Source organism: Mytilus californianus, unplaced genomic scaffold (genome assembly GCF_021869535.1).
Source record: "Mytilus californianus isolate M0D057914Y unplaced genomic scaffold, xbMytCali1.0.p SCAF_1, whole genome shotgun sequence".
In the NCBI taxonomy this organism is placed as follows: domain Eukaryota; kingdom Metazoa; phylum Mollusca; class Bivalvia; order Mytilida; family Mytilidae; genus Mytilus; species Mytilus californianus.
In genome coordinates this window covers 8,304,456-8,321,700 of record NW_026262581.1, presented here as the reverse complement: position 1 = coordinate 8,321,700, position 17,245 = coordinate 8,304,456, and the positions used below count along the sequence as shown (strand labels likewise).

At 32.4% G+C, this 17,245-nt stretch overlaps 1 protein-coding gene across 3 annotated transcripts in view; it reads left to right on the top strand.

Moving 5' to 3' along the window:
- The first annotated feature begins 4,457 nt into the window (after positions 1-4,457).
- Positions 4,458-17,245, top strand: part of LOC127698685 (interleukin-6 receptor subunit beta-like) — a 47,725-nt gene continuing 34,937 nt past the window's right edge. Inside the window, exons 1-5 of one of the 3 annotated variants that reach the window (XM_052202314.1) lie at positions 4,458-4,604; positions 10,550-10,613; positions 10,995-11,075; positions 12,325-12,627; positions 15,905-16,028. In XM_052202314.1, the coding sequence (XP_052058274.1) occupies positions 11,003-11,075; positions 12,325-12,627; positions 15,905-16,028 (500 nt within the window). In that variant the 5' untranslated portion in view covers positions 4,458-4,604; positions 10,550-10,613; positions 10,995-11,002. Of the gene's footprint in view, positions 4,609-10,549; positions 10,614-10,994; positions 11,076-12,324; positions 12,628-13,986; positions 14,031-15,904; positions 16,029-17,245 lie in introns of those variants that run through there. The other 2 variants (XM_052202305.1, XM_052202322.1) reach the window with 2 other exon arrangements.

Below are 17,245 nucleotides of genomic sequence, written 5' to 3'. Positions count from 1 at the left end.
ATTCCGCCTTTAACTGCAACAAAGATACTCAAAGGAACAAATCTTCTAGAGGGTCGACTACAATCAACGAAGATAAAAAATGACTAGTAACAATTCCTGTTATCGAAGATTCACCTATCAATGTTAACTTGTTACGTGATTTATTGCAAACGCATCCGGATATAAATTTTGTTAATTATCTTTGTAGTGGAATAAACGAGGGCTTTGACACTATGATTAAATGTACTGATATACCGACACTTGAATGTAAGAATAACTTTTCAGCTCGCTCTCAACCTTTAACCGTGCGGGAGCTTATTGACAAAGAATGTGAAAAAGGTTTCTTGTCAGGTCCGTATAAAATTCCACCGTTTAACTATTATCGAGTCAACCCTTTGGGATTTGCTGTGGGGAAGTACTCCGGGAAAAAGCGGCTTATATTGGATTTATCAGCCCCACATGACGATGATGATAATTGTAGTATTAATGACTTGATCAGTAAAGAAGATTGTTCAATGACGTATGTCAGAATAGACGATGCGATCAAAGTTATACGAAAATTAGGTCGTTTTTCATTGTGTTCAAAGTTCAATATATAGTCCGCTTTCAAACAATTGGGAATTAGAAAGGACCAGTGGCATTTATTTTGCATTAAATGGTGCAAAGAATACTATTTCTTTAATAGACTAGCGTTTGGTTGTAGGAGCTCGCCAATTATTTTCGATAACTTATCCAGAGCAATTTGTTGGATTGCTACTAATATCTACAAAATTGAATATATATTTCCCCTTTTAGACGATTTCTTGACTATAGATAAACCCGATTCTTGCGCAGAGAGAACTATGGCATTAATGACTACTCTTTTTAAAAGACTTAATATTCCACTGGCTAAACACAAGGTTGTTGGCCCTTGTACAGTTATTGAATATTTGGGTATTATACTTGACACGGAAAAGATGGAGACTCGCTTGCCTTTAGATAAAACAAGTCGCATCAGTGAATTTATCAAGAAGTTTTTAAACAGACAATCTTGTACTAAACGTGAACTTCTACAATTGTTAGGGCATTTAAATTTTGCTATGCGGGTTATAATTCCGGGTCGTTCTTTTGTCTCATACCTAATATCTTTATCAACAACTGTCAAGGATCTCAAAGACAAAATTTATTTGACCGATGAATGTCGTACCGATTTGCGTTTTTGGTACTCGTTTTTGGTAAACTGGAATGGCATTAATATGTTTTATGATTCTGACTATACTAGTGTTAGGGATATCGAATTATATACAGATGCGGCTTCTACCATTGGTTATGGTGGTTATTTCAAGGGGAAATGGTTTTGTTCTCCTTGGCCGGATGATTTAAATTCTCCATGCGAAAAGAAATATTCCATGGCTTTTCTAGAACTCTATCCTATAGTCGTTGCAGCCATCTTATGGGGTCATTCATGGACAACTAAAAGAATCTTATTTCGATGTGACAATGAAGCCACCGTACATATTGTTAATAAAGGTCGTTCCAGATGTTTACTGATAATGAAACTTATGAGAACTCTTACTTTGTATGCCTGTATAAATAATTTTTGTTTTCGTGCCGAACACGTTCCTGGAGTTCAGAATAATATCAGTGACCCTCTTTCTCGTTTACAGCTAGAGCGTTTCAAGATACTTGCACCTTTAGCGGACAAAGTACCTCACAAGTGCCCGCCAGTCTCACGAGTAATGTGGCATTAAAGTCTACAGTGTCGGATTTATGGCGACATGTGTTATCAACTAGAACATCTCAGACGTATAAAGTTGGATATCGAGCTTATACTGCATTTCTTGCTAACAACGGGGTTGTCTGGTTAGGTAAACCCATGCCTCCGATTTCTGAGGATATTTTGATTTATTTTGTCGCACATTGTTACAAAAACTTGAGACTTTTACATACAACCATTAAATTGTATTTATGTGGAATTCGGTTTTATTATATCCAAAGTAACTGTGACCATCCGTTAGATTATACAAATGAATCGACACTCCATAAACTCAATATGATAATACGCGCCGTCAAACGTATACAAGGAGAGCATAATCCAAAACCACGTCTTCCTATTACTTTTCAGGTACTTGGGGGAATTTGCAATTCTCTTAGAGCAGGTGTTTTCTCTGCCTTTACTGATTGTATGTTAGAAACGGCCTGTACAGTAGCCTTTTTTGGATTTCTTAGATGTGGTGAATTTACAGTTTCTAAACATTTTGATTCTACTGTAAATCTAAGTGTAACGGATGTTGAGATTCTCGATTCTTATGCTATTCTACACCTTAAAACCTCAAAAACAGATCCTTTTCGTAAAGGTGTCAGTATACAGCTTCACAAATCCGATCATACCATTTGTCCTTTCTCTGTTGTCCAAAAGTATATCGCAATCAGGAAGGGTAGAGAAGCATCTTTTTGTTTTTCAGATCCATTGTTTGTCAAAGAGAATGGTAGCGCTTTAGACAGGGATTTTTTCATCAGAAGTCTAAGACATGTACTAGATATTTGTGGGTACAACTCAAGCTTATACAATGGTCATTCTTTTAGAATTGGTGCCAGTACATCGGCAGGATCTGTTAATATTCAAGATCATCTTATCAAAACTCTTGGTCGGTGGACATCAGACAGTTATTGTCGTTATATTCGTATTTCCACGGACACGATTCGAAAAGCACAGAAGTCTTTGACATTGTCTAAAAATATCTGAGTCATATTCGATATGTGGACATTATCGAACTTGAATGGATGTTATTTTACCAAGAACAATGAACTTTAATTGTGAACTTGCTGACCATAATTGAACTTTTATGTGAAGTAACTTTACTTGTTATGAAGTATTCAGCCATTCGAAGAGTTGCTGTTTTTCCTCTCGGTACACTTGGACATATCTTTATACATACAATATCGTTTAGCAGAAGAAACAATGTATTTTAACTTTAAGCCTTATCTATAGTGACAATTATTTGAATTCGAATTTACCGATTTCATAGAATATTCAGCCGTTTCGAAGAGTTGCTGTTTTCCCCTGATACATGTGGATTTATATTTTACTGTATTTAACGAACTTGTGTCATTGAGTTTTTGCCGAGAAACGCGTATTTCAATTTAGAGCCTGCTTGGAATGTGAAAAGAAACACATGTGAACCTTATAGTTTTCTTATATTCAGCCATGTGACGAGTTGCTGTTTTATTTTTCTAGATACAATCAAACTTTACAGTTATGTTTTGTGCATCATATTTGTATATTCATTTTGTTTTTCTCTCTCTCTCTCTCTAATACTTTTTCACCACATGCGACTTGAAGGCTCCCTTTATACCCCCTTATGAATTCCACCTCACTTAATATCTTACAACTTGGGGGATTACTCAGCTCATATACTTTTTATTTTTCATATAATCTGAGCAATGGCCATTCATTGCATTTTTTATCACTGGTCAGTCTTTTAAATGACAATTTTTTATCCCCCAAGTTCTATCAACTTACAACTCACATTTCATTAGTTATACTACAGTTGATAGGACAGGTCACGTCGAATTTCCTGTCAACCACTGTTTCGCAAGCATCAATAGTTCGCGCAAACTACGCTTTACAACAGCTCAGGATTCAGGGAATTCGACGGGAAAATATTTTCATAATTAGCAAAAATATTTTCAAAATTAGCTGAGATGATTTCCCAAGGGCAATACTATATAATTTTATTTTTTGTAATAAATTTTATATTTCTTTTATATTTGTCAGTTTTCTCTGTTGAAATGTATTCGTTTTCAGTCAGGCATTTTGTCTCTGTTATAGCACCACCAGTCACTTAATTACAGACTACATTACTTAACTTGGTACAGGTCATTAAGGTCAATTACAAGTGTATAACAGTTGTAACCTTCAGACGATAACCAATGAGCCTTTAACTATGTCACAACGTAGTTAATTTACAGTATACCTTCTTGGAGAAACTTTGTGGTATAAACATGTGCATTTACAAAAAAAAATGTATTTACATGACAGGTATACTGACAAAAAAAATATGTTCCTAATCTTTTGCAACGCCTATATCCAAACCAAATAGGCTCAATAATTGCTTTAGGTGTGTAATTTTCTGGATTATCCCCAGTCTGTGAGATGTAATTAAATTAAATTGTATTTTCTTTAAGAAATTTTCCGACCTGATTGTTTTACAGATAAATATTTGTCTTTAAATTATATAAGCGGCACACATATAAAAGTAGAAAACCTCACAACAGTTCCAATAACTATTACTTAAAAACAATTTATTTACAATGAAAAGTCGATAAAATACTACCAACACCATGATCAAAAGGAAAAGAAAAGACGAAAAGAAAAACAGCAGTATACAAAACGCTTCATAAAGCAAACAAGATACGGATTTAAATTTCCCGCGTTCGTCCGACGTTTTTAGTAAACTGTATTCCGAGAAATATTTATATATACCTTTACCAGGAAGTGTAATCATGTTGTCATGATGAACTATAACACAGATAAAATGTGATATCCTTTACTATTTTCATTTTTCATAATATTCTTAAACTTACCCTGCATATGGATCGTAGAAATCAAATTAATGCTTTAGGAAATTTAAAAAAAACAAAAAGTAGGTAAGTCTAACTCAGTTTAAAAAAAAGTCAGTACATGTTTGTGAAATAAGCCAACTTCGTTTGTATTCATTTAGATTGATATTTAATAATTTTGACAATAACTTGTAATGAATGTTGACTGATATATATATATATAATGACAATAAGATATGTTATTATTCTCGGTTGATCTCTATGATTGTTTCATTAATTATCTTGGTCGTTTAATCATGAAAGTAACTACTTTCTAAATTAAACTAGAAAAATTTGAAATAGTACAACATTGAGTTAATGTACGAAATGTAAAACGAGAAGATTAAATACATATGACAGCTTGGCTCATTTGATCTCAGTTTGTTTTGCCAATCTTTACCAACTAGTTAAAAAGTTTTTCGCAATCTAATTAAAATTAAATCTCTGCACTCGCTCATTTTTTTTTATTCTTGGTCGCTGCAAAAATGAGCGAGTGCGGAGATTTAGTTTTAATTAGATTGAGTATTTCGTAGATTATTCATCATTTGTAACGTATATTTTTTTCATATTATGTCATTACCGGTACACGATTATAGAGTACAACAAATTAAACAAAATAACAATAAGGTCAAACGTGATTGTGGGCGAATGGACCCCGATTATATCGATATCATACATTACCAGTATATTCAACACACAGTGATCAGATCTCTTCTACTTGGTAAAGGGTCGTGTCGCTCCGATATGCGTTCGCACCTAGTCCTTTCACTCTGGGCTGATTCACGAAAAGTGAGTCGTTTAGCCCGGCTTGTTTTATTAATTCTTCACTTAAAAAGCTGTAATTGCCAAATTTTTATTTTTTTAATATAAAACAGTTGGTTCTAAAATATGTTTTTATGAAACTAACTCTTCATTAACTTATTAAGGCCATCATAAGCACATTAATATGATGGTATATGATAAAAAGATATATAAAAGTAAAATACAGATGTCAAATTAATGTTTTGACTATAAAATTATATTCTAGGTGGGTAATTATTTCAACTAACTTTAATTGTAATTGAAAAAAAAGGTGTCAAGAATGATAACGACAATTACCGATCTGTCATATTTACCCAATCCATTTTTAAGTGACTTTCATGCCAGAAGAAATCAGATGCCTCATTAATCTGACTCAAAAAATTACTCATTTGTTGATGCATATAATCGTTCTTACATTATTCAGAATGCAATGAGTTGATTTATACGACCGCAAAATTTTTGCTGCCGTATAATTGTATGACGTTCGTCGTCGTCGTCGTCCGAAGACATTGTGTTGCCAGACAATAACTTGAGTATAAGTGTATGGAACTCGATGAAATTGTACCACAAGGTTCCATACCACAAACGAAAGGTTGGAATTGATTTTTGAGGGTTATTGTCCTAACTGTTTAGGAATTAGGATCCCAAAAAAACAAGCATTTTTCTTGTTTCAGGACAATAACATGTGTATAAATTGATGGATCTCTATGAAATTTTACCACAAGGTTTCATACCTCAAAAGAAGGGTTGGGATTGATTTTAAGGGAAATGGCCTCAACCGTTTAGGAATTAGGGACAAAAAAGGGACAAAAAAACAAGGATTTTCGTGTTTCCGGTCAAAAACTTGGAGTATAAGTCTATGGATCTCTAAGAAATTGTACCACCATGTTCCATACCAAAATAGGAAGGTTGGGAATGATTTTGGGATTACGGAAAAGGGGGCCAAAAAACAATACTTTTCTAATACTTTATATGAATTGCTTATTTCTTGACCAATTTCAATGGGGTTTAATTCAAAGTCTTGAATTCTTGGGGTTCTTTAATATGCTGAATCTAACCGTGTGCTACAATTTTGGATTTTGGGCCCCGTTTTCAAATTGGTTTACAATAAGGTCCAATGGGTCGAAAAAAAACTTTGTTTGATTTTAACAAAAACAGAATTCATGGGGCCATTGCTATGATGAATCTAAATATGGAATCTGATTACAGTAGTTGTCGTCTGTTTATGTAGTTCATACGTGTTTCTCGTTTCTCGTTTTTATATAGATTAGACCGTTAGTTTTTCCGTTTGAATGGTTTTACAGTAGTAATTTTTTGGGGCCCTTTATAGCTTGCTGTTTGGTGTGAGCCAATGCTCCGTGTTGAAGGCCGTACCTTGACCTATAATGGTTTACTTTTATAAATTGTAACTTGGATGGAGAGTTGTCTCATTGGCACTCATACCACATCTTCCTATATCTATATTCAGATTTCTGATGTTGGGTCAAGTTTGTTCACACACACACACACACACACACACACATATATATATATATATATAATTAAGATCCATTTTGTTACATCTAGTGATCCGTTTATTTGGCAATCGCCATGGCAGTCAGCAGGGTTTAAGAACATCCGTTGTTCGACATGCTAGTCAAATGCGTTTTGTTAAAATATACTTTTTCACTTTTTTGGTCTTTTGGAAAATGTTGTTTGTGCTGTATTTAGACCCCTATACCAAGAAATTTGTTCTGCATGCACACGTATAAAAATTGCGGTTTTTATCCAACGCAATAATAGGTTTGAACGTTGTTTTCAATTTAAACTTGTATAGGTTTGAACGTTGTTTTCAATTTAGACTTGTATATATATTGTGTTATCTTTACTATATATATATGCATAATTACTCTAAATATCAGCACATTTTTGTTCTTCCCTCGCCGGGATTCGAACTCATGCTATTTGTATATCGAGACAACACCGTCTGCACTGTGTCCAGCGCTCTAGACCACTCGGCCACCTAGACTGAACTAAAAATTCAGCTTTCGGTCGCCCAGTGTTACCTTTCCTCGTCAGTAACATCTAAAGATGTAACACAGTACATGATATATTAGGCATGAAGATGGAATGGATTGCAGATAAGCTAAATTATTTATCTTAAAGGATCGTACGATGCAGTCACAGAAATAATTATTTGATAAGAACGTCTAAACAAGTGACAACTCTACAACAGATCCATCCATTGGATCACCAATGAAGGTGATACACGGATGGAAACACATATTATATTCATAATTACTCTAAATATCAGCACAACAATGTTAAATCTGCAAATTTGAGGAAGCAAATTTTTGTTCTTCCCTCGCCGGGATTTGAACTCTTGCTATTGGGATATCGAGACAACACCGCCTGCACTTTGTCCAGCGCTCTAGACCACTCGGCCACCTAGATTGAACTAAAGATTCACCTTTCGGTGCCCTAGTGTTATCTTTCCTCGTCATTAGAATTTAGAGTTGTAACACAGTACATGATATATTAGGCATGAAGATGGAATATATATATATATGTATATATACAATTAAAAGTTATTTAATCCAGCATGGAAAACCCTCGGCATGTTTTTTTTCTTTTGAATAGAATATTTTATTTGAACATATTTTCTACCCAAGTCAGTCCTTAGGGTCGTTTTCAGAAGACTTAGTTTACCTATCTCAAAGGAGGATAGGACATTCATGGTTTATTTTCTGTTTCAAAAATAAAGATTTCTTTCCAAATCCATGTAAACAAGTTTCAGAAAAATAGCTTTTAGATTCTTCAGCAGTTTGACTTCGGATTAACCATGCAGAGTGGACAAATTTGAAGGTATAGATGATAATTTGCCACACTGAAAATTATGGAGGATTGTGATGAGATACTTCATTTTGCTGTTCAAATAGAGAACATGATTTATTTACTCGTTGTGATTTGCTTCGAACTACCTTTCAATATTTGCGGGTACTCTTATTTCGGTGCCTTGTGTCTATTGTTTTTATGTAAGTTGTTTTGTGCCTCGTACCGATCTTTTGAGTTATGCCAATTGAAGCTGGTGTTTACAGTCTGCTATGATGCTTTACTATTAAACCACTGTCTAAGGTTAAGGGAAGGGCTTAGCGCTCACACACATGTATAACCCCGCCTCTTTATCTGCCTATAACAAGCCATGAGCCTGTAGTTCGGTGGTTATCGATTGTTCATGTCTTATATTTGTTTTTCGTAAATTGTTTTTGTTAAACATAAAGCCGTTAGTTTTCTCATTTGAAATGTTTCACATTCTTTATGTTGGGTCCTCTTATCTCCGACTACACCGTATTGGGGTTTTCTATTGTCGATAGCCGTTCGATGGCCTATAATTGCTTACTTCAACTCATTTTTAGACTTATACCTCGAATTTGACATAAGCTGTCATCCAATTACCAGAATCCATGACAATTCAGACGATTTCAATTTTGAAAGTATAAATTTCTCCAACCTTAGCAGCAATATACCAACTTCACCTGCATATGGTATATACATTTCCCAACTTATTCGGTATTCAAGAGCTTGCAGCTGCTACTCATACTTTATAAAACGCTACCTTTGTCTGAACAGAAAGTTGATGAACCAGGGTTTTGTTAAAAAACATTTCGTCTTTTTTCTAAAAAAAAGTTCATTGGAAGATACCAAGACCTTGTTGATAAATATTCCGTTTCAACTTCACAAATAATACATGATGGTCATGAAGTATAGATTCTAGGTACTGATCTGTTTATTTTCTTTATAACGTGTTATAGTGTTTTTTTTATTTGTCATTGTATATTTTTAACCTTTTTTGACAATATCCTTTTGGCGTGGCTTGGTATTTATACATCCCGCCATTGAGTTATTGTGCTATGGTCATTTTTTGTATTCTTGTCTTTCATTTTTGCTTATGTGCTTTGTCTATAGCCATTTTGTTTTTCTTTGTTGACATTGTTGTTTGTTTTATAGTTTTTACTTCAATGTTGACTGCTATACCCCAATTTTTGACATTTTTACCTATTATATCTATTTGTTTTTCTCACACATTGTTGTCAATGCAATGGAATTCTATGCGACTGTCATACAAGTGAGAAGTTTATATAGCTATAAAACCAGGTTTAATCCACCATGTTCTACATAAGAAAATGCCTGTACCAAGTCAGGAATATGACAGTTGGATGTGTTTGAGCTTTTGATTTTGCCATTTTGTAAAAGACTTTCCGCTTTGAATAAAACTTGGAGTTCGGTACTTTTGTTATTTTACCTTTTACATCCACTTCATTTTAACTTTGTTGGATAGTTGTCTCATTGGCAATCATACAACATCTCCTAATTGTTATATTATTGAAGCCTGGAATTAGCGTGTCTTATTAGCTAGTAAAACACTCGATTTCGCTCCGATTGGAGGCATGGAATTCCTTTCAAAATTTCGCAAATGTTATCGATAATTTAAGAGGCTGATATAATCTAGACATTTTGGTGCAGAGATGTCCCTTGCGATATCGCTTTGACGTCATACATGTCAAACTTAACATATTTGACATAAAATGGCCATTTTACATGATGTTTTTGATCAAAATAGATATGAGCAACAGCCTTACCAAAAAAAAGACTTTAAACACATTTGCATCTTTGTAAAATATGTCTTGTAGCAAAATATCCTTTGGGGTTATGTTGTTTCTCATAGACAACAATATATCAAAATAAGGCTATTTTGGTAAATACAAAAGTTTGAAGCCCTATTGCAACTGTGTTACACAAAATTTTAAATATTGATACTGATGAGTAATAGTATAATATCTTATGAACTTCTGAAGTATGTTATTTGGTTGATTTAAAATCATTTTGGAGTCTTCAATTCATGGTGCCAAAAAGTGGTCTTGTCATACCTTGTCCTTTGCAACAAACCCTTGCATTGAAATTGTTTCTTAGATTTCTGTTGTTTATCGGGTTTAGTTTTCACAAAATTTGTAACGATACCAATCGATATATGAATTTAAATAAAAAGATTGTATCAGTCTATTTCTTTTTTATAGAAATATTGAATAACGAGTGTTCAATTGTGTTTAACTGTATATTATGAAGTTAGGTGAATGCTTCATGATTGTTAATTTCATAATAATTGCAATTATCCTAAAGAGACGTCATTTTATTTACATTTGAATTATAGGCCAAAAAAGACCAGAATTTAGATCGACCACTTTTTAAACATTCATAAGCTGTTTATTTCTCAAGTAAGTATAATTTCGCATTTTACTATAAACTTGTACATATCTTTTATTTTTATTTTGATATGATGATTTTGTAAATTTTTTTATCAAATTATCCTGTTATACACCACCAAACTTAATTGAACAGGAAGTTTAACTATTATTCTATGATAAATATTTAAAAAAAACATAGTTTTGAGCAGAATAAATCATATGTTCTTCTCATTAAAATTAGTTTAGTAAATGATCATTTAGGATATTTTAGCTAGCCAGACAGCTTTAAAAACTATGCCAACAGCGAGGGAGCTGTCGCTTTAAATTTTTGCGTTTATTATTTTTATTTGGTTACTGTAGTTAACCTCCACAAACATTGAAAGTATTTTTACGATATATATATTTTTTTAGGACTCGCAATGAAGTTTGTTATCTTTCTGTGTATGTTGAGAAGTTGTTTTGTACGGGGATTTTTTTTCCCAAAATATGGAGGTTAGTAAAAATTAGAATAATGGTTTAGTTTAAATTTGTTTTTGATGAAAATATTGCTTTTGTGGGTTACAATTTGAAAATTCAAAACACAGATATCATTATTTCGTATAATCAGAGTTTATAATACACACATTTTTTTAACCTAAAAGAGGAGGTATGGTAGAAGCAATTTTCTTACTTTCAGATAAGCTATGTTGTATCACATAGATTAAAATATAGGATAATATAAAATCTTCAGAATTAAGCGCAGAAATGTTATATGTGTTATCATAACCATTTACTTTATATATAAGCTAAAACCTAACTAAATATGTTTGCTATACAATAATGAACACTCATTGTCCTACATCCTTGCAATACTTAGGCATTGCACAAGGTCTGGCTTTTCTATGACTGTTATGACGTGATGACATTGTAAGAACTTTGACATCTACAATTTTCATCAGATTTAATGAAAATATGTCAAAGGTTTACATCAGCAATATGACATGATCCCATGCCTATATTTCTCATTTGAGTTTAATGAAGTTAATGTTCAAAGTTAAATTAGCAATACCTCCGACAAAAATCAGCATCGATTGATAATGTTTGCAGTAGCTGAGCCCCTTGAAAATGTAAGCGATTTTGAAAATTCCTGTATATCGAAGGTCGAAATTAGCTCCTCTGTCGAAAACTTGTAAATATAGTTTCCGGCAAAATCAAATATGTAAACATCATCTAATTCATCGAATGATGACAAAATGTTTTTTTTTTGGCAATATGCGTGTACAATGATATTTATTAACAGTTGTGCATTAAATACAAGACGTTTAAAGTCCAAAAGCAAATAGGGAAAACAAAATTATAGAATACTAATATCTTTAGACCATCTGAAGTATTTTATTTGCAGTACCTTTTTATATTTCAAAAAGGCAGGAATTCGTTTTACCGTTAATTTTGCTACGTGAATAGATTTACAATCTAACGTAGAATCAATTTAATAATGATGTATTATGGATTGATCTATTGTTGTATTTTGACTGTTTATTTTAAATACATTATGTTCATTACAATAATCAATCATAGTAATATGTTCTTTTTTTATGATAATTACTACAGTCTTTGTTATACAATTCTTATGGAAGACAATATATTCCTATAGCAATATTTAAAAAAAAAATCAAATAAAAGTTCTATTACGTTTTTAATTGGTATCTTTGATATCTTATTAGAGTAAACCCTTATGCAAACTTTATTTGATTAATTGTAGAGCTGGACCAGAGTGACCCATATCTGTTTGTTGGTGAATATTTTAATATAACTTGTACTTTGTCATCACAATCTGTTGAAAATGGAGACAACTCATCTAAATTGTTCTTTTCGTATGGCAACGATATAGAAGTACAAGCTGCAGAAACGACTATCATAAACAATGCTTCACTAAAACATAGTACATTGATAACAACAGCATTTTGCAGGGCGTATTATTGTAACCTTAGGAATCCTGTTTTTATCAAGACAGATCCCTTGAAAAATGTTGCCTTATTGGATTCCACCACAGTTGACACTGAATGTGAGTATTACAAGTTCTTTATAAGGAAATATTTAGTCATTTTGAATGACTAATAACGTTTTATCGTTCATCAGATATTTTTGAGAGGTACAGTTGTTTCGTGCAAAAAGTAAAATAGCAAAAATACCGAACCAATAGCACTTTCTTGATATGAAATTTTATGCAACCTTCATATAACAGTATTATCCAAGTCAAGAGGTAAAGGATTTAGTGGCCTCTACTGTGTATGTAATTTGTTGACATTCAATTGGGAAGTCCCATATATTTTGAAATATCTCCTATCCTATTCTCTTCTTTGTGTTTTTGTTGTGTCGTTGTTCTCCTCTTACATTTGATGCGTTTCCCTCAGTTTTAGTTTGTAACCTGGATTTGGTTTTTATCTCTATCGATTTATGAGTTTCGAACAGCGGTATACTACTGTTGCCTTTATTTACTTTAACCTCTGAATGATTTTCAATTTGATTCTCATCCAAATATATTCTGTTTTTTTTTTATCCAAAACTGTCACACTCTTCGGACGCACGAAATTCATAATGTGTCTATTTCTGATAGTAGCACTGTGTCGATACCGCTGTTTGTGGACAATAAGTCCCCGAGGATATCATCATATAACGGTTAGCGCTTCGGTACTTACACGATTTAAAACAAAAACTTTTTGAAAAATTCCCTGTTGAAAAATTAAGAAATTATTTAGAAACGAAGGTTCCAATTCTCTCAGGCAAAGTTGACTTTAGATGAATTTGGCTAGTTTGTTTAACTCCTGTTTTTGTCATTTAGCTGCTAACGTTGCAATACCTGGATTTCAAATGTTTAAATTTGAGCGCTCCTGATGAAGGTAAGTCATGAAAAGCGTCAAAAGTGGTTTTCTGGATATACTTTCATCAGGAACGCTCAAACTTAAATATTTGAAAGTCGGGTATGCGTTAATACCTTGCATCGTAAGGACAAACAAACGTTATGTTATTCGGGTAGAACGATCGCCATGATGAAAAAGTTTACCACTACTGTGTCTATGTCTCAACTCACTACGACATTTTTTTGCGGTCTTAGATCTTTAGATACCGGAATAGCTGTCTGATCTGTAAATAAAACGGGTGTGTCTTATTCACGATTGTGACATTTTGACTGAGTGTGAATTTGCATGGCGGTCGATGCATGCCTAGCATGGCCAGTACAACACAATCATGTTTTTTAATGTTAAACCTGATATGTGTTTACTGTTATATGATCCTAGTGCAACTTTGTTAATTTTGAGTTTTACGTTTGTTCTAATAGACTGACAACATATTATTTAGTTATTTTCAAAAGACAAATCATTTCATTTGTACAGTCTTATGTAATTTAATGTTTTACTTTCAGCTGACTATCTGGATTGAACAGCAGTTACGAATGGTTAAGAATCTGTAATCATTATATTATTTTACTGTATTTTTGCTTTTTATGTCAGCACATGTGTATTTTATTTTTTTATTTTCAATTTTATAGGATATAATACTTTTTTGTAAATAAGCTTATACCTAGACATAACTGCATGCAGTAAAAACAAAGCTTAAGATTATTCATTAAGGATAATAAACATGTATTATAGTACAGGCACTAATTGCTTAATTTTTCAAGTTACAATACTACAATTTATAATAATTCTATAAATGCATTTAACCTATTTGATTGGTTGTTTAGCTTGTAATTTTATATATTAATACTAAATCAAAATGTTTTGGTCTATATTTTTTGCAACAAGGGTTTTAGTATAAATGCATTACGAATATGACTTTTTTTCAATAAATATCAATTATCTTTAATTTAGATAATTTGATAATATCGCGGAAGTAGATCTGTTTGTAATTGGCACAAAGCAAAGCTATTAAACTGCTATGTTCATGCAGGTTTCTTAAATAACGTTTTACACAAAATGTTCATTCACGTAGAAAATGTTCAATCATTTACAAACCGCGAAATATACCTAAGGGATAAAGAAAAAGTCGAAAACCAACTGACAGATAGTACTAAAAATACTAAAAAATACTAAAAATCAAAAGACAGGTCGTGTTAAATAGGAAATATGTTATATGTATAACCCTAAAATAATGGGGATAATGGCCTTATTTGAGGTTTCTATCAATGTCATATCATATAAATAAGCTTAAATAAGTGCATCTTTAAAATGTGTTACGCAATGCTAGGAACTTCTTATACAAATATATCACAATTGAATTTAAAAAATGCTTTAAATAGCCAAATTCCTATTTGTTGCTTATTAATTATATCAAACATAAAAAAAATGTGTGTGATAGCCCTTTCCAGAAACTCATTTCCGGAATTCTGAATCTTATTCTAAAATTAAGATTTGAAACATGTGTTCTCCTTGTTGGGCAGGAGAAATGTTTCATGGCAATGAAGACCAATGACAAGTCAACGATAAGGGTGCTGTGTCCCTGGTAATTTAAAGATGATATTGGTTTATATAAATCAAAAATAAACAATGGTCTTTTGGCGTCCAACATGCTTGTACTCAAACTCGGACATCAAGCTGGAAATGGTTGTATACTAAAAGTTACACGTAGTTTTCTACTTACTTCTTATCATTGATCGGCATTTCCAAAATTATGTCAGAAATAAATTAACAAATACCAGTAAACATTCGACCTTTTTTTCATTCAGAATATCTACATTTTTAAACCTAGGAATCTGTTAAGGCCTCCTATCTTTGTTCAATGACACCATCTTATATTTATCATTTATTTTTGGTAGTTTTAGTTTACGTTTAAAAGCTTGAGCTGTTGTTTTTCTAAAAGGTAAAAACTAAAAAACAATTATTAGCAAGTTGTTTCACATACTGCATGAAAAATAAACGAAAAAATAAGATTTGGTTTAATCTTTTGGCTCTTTAAAGCTTTATACCTAGTTTGTTTAAATGAATAAGTGTTAAAGCTAATTTCCTAATGCTTGTAGATTAAGACTTTGGTTGGCTTGCTTACTGTGTTTGTATAGATGTTTGCTCAAGCATTGCAATTAAGATTGACACCAGCAAATAATATAAATAGGCGGAGTTGAGCCTGTATACATTATATTTAGATTCATAACATTCAATCAAATTTAAGTATAATGTATACAGGTTTAACTCCGCCTACTTATATAGTTTTGTAGGTGTCAATCTTAATTACAATGCTTGAGCAAACTTTTATACAAACAAAGCAAGGAAGCAAACCAGTCTTAATCTACAAGCATTAGGAAAAGATTTTCAAAATGCTGGTTAATGTAAATATTTTATTTGTAGATCCACCTGAACCTGTTAAAAACTTCAGTTGTATTATTTATGACTGGGATGAGAAAATGGAATGTAGCTGGGACTTGGGTGTTAATTATCGTGACTTGCAATTTATCAACACAAGTTTGAATCTGTATGTATAATAACAATATAAAATGTTTTTTAATAAAATTTCATCTGGCTGTAATCTTTCAAGATGAAAGAAATTCACTTCCAGAAACTACCTCCTATTATCAGTTCAGGGGTCAGTGCTTCTGTACTAACATCGTTTACAACATACTTGTCTCAAATTATCCATTTAAACTCCCTATGAACAAGTTGTATGACCTTATATAAATTTGGCTATTCTTTTATGTTCGTTTTTGTAATATGGTTACTTACGTCATCACCTAGATATACATCCTTGGCTTTCAATTTAGTTTTTTTGCGTCCTGGTAAAGGTTAAACCTTTCTAGGGTTTGGACCCACTAAATCTATATAGTGTTTTTTTTTTCATTATCTCTAAATCGTAAATGCTTATCAATATCATTCATAAGCAATTAATCATTCATATGCAATTAAAAATAATCAATGACAATCGTATAGCTCTTGCAAATGTCAATTGCTGTGCTAGGTTGGTGCGGATTTTGCTAAACTTTAGGTAATTTTTGGTTTGATCAGCTCTTCGACGTTCGTGTAAGTTTTTGTTTTTCAATCCTTTTGGCCTGAAGTATTTCTGAAGAGACATTTATTGTCGAAATGTGCATCTGGTCAGTAAAATTGGTACCGTTAATGTTATTAAAATTATACGGACTTTGTTAACAGGAGTGTGCTGCTGACTTATTAACTGCTCCATCAGGGATAAAAGGAAGAACGACTGATATCGACACTACATAAGTTTTACGGTTACTATCATGAATTATTGACTAATACAATAAGTCTGTATCTCAAATTACTTGCGACAATATTTTTCCGGTATCAGGTCTTTGAATAGCAGAATAGTTGTCTAATCTGAATGATAACCGTTCGTTTCTTTTTCGCTTCTGTGACATTTTAACTGATTTTGGATTTGCATGTCAGGCAATGCATGCATAGCAGGGGACGGTTGCCATGTCGACGCATCTCTCTCCCTTCTTTTTTAGTTCATGAAACTCTTTCAGTTTTTTTTATATTTTAAAGTTCATTTTGTATGTTTTGAATTGATCAATGAGATTAAAACACTATTAAACAACGTTTGCCTCTAAAATACCCCATTCTTGTTTATTGGTCAATGATAAATATATTTCAATACTAATCAGTAAAATACGTGAGTCATTTCAGAATGTGCTATACTCTTGTTATTCTGAGTTCAGATATAAGATACTACGTGAT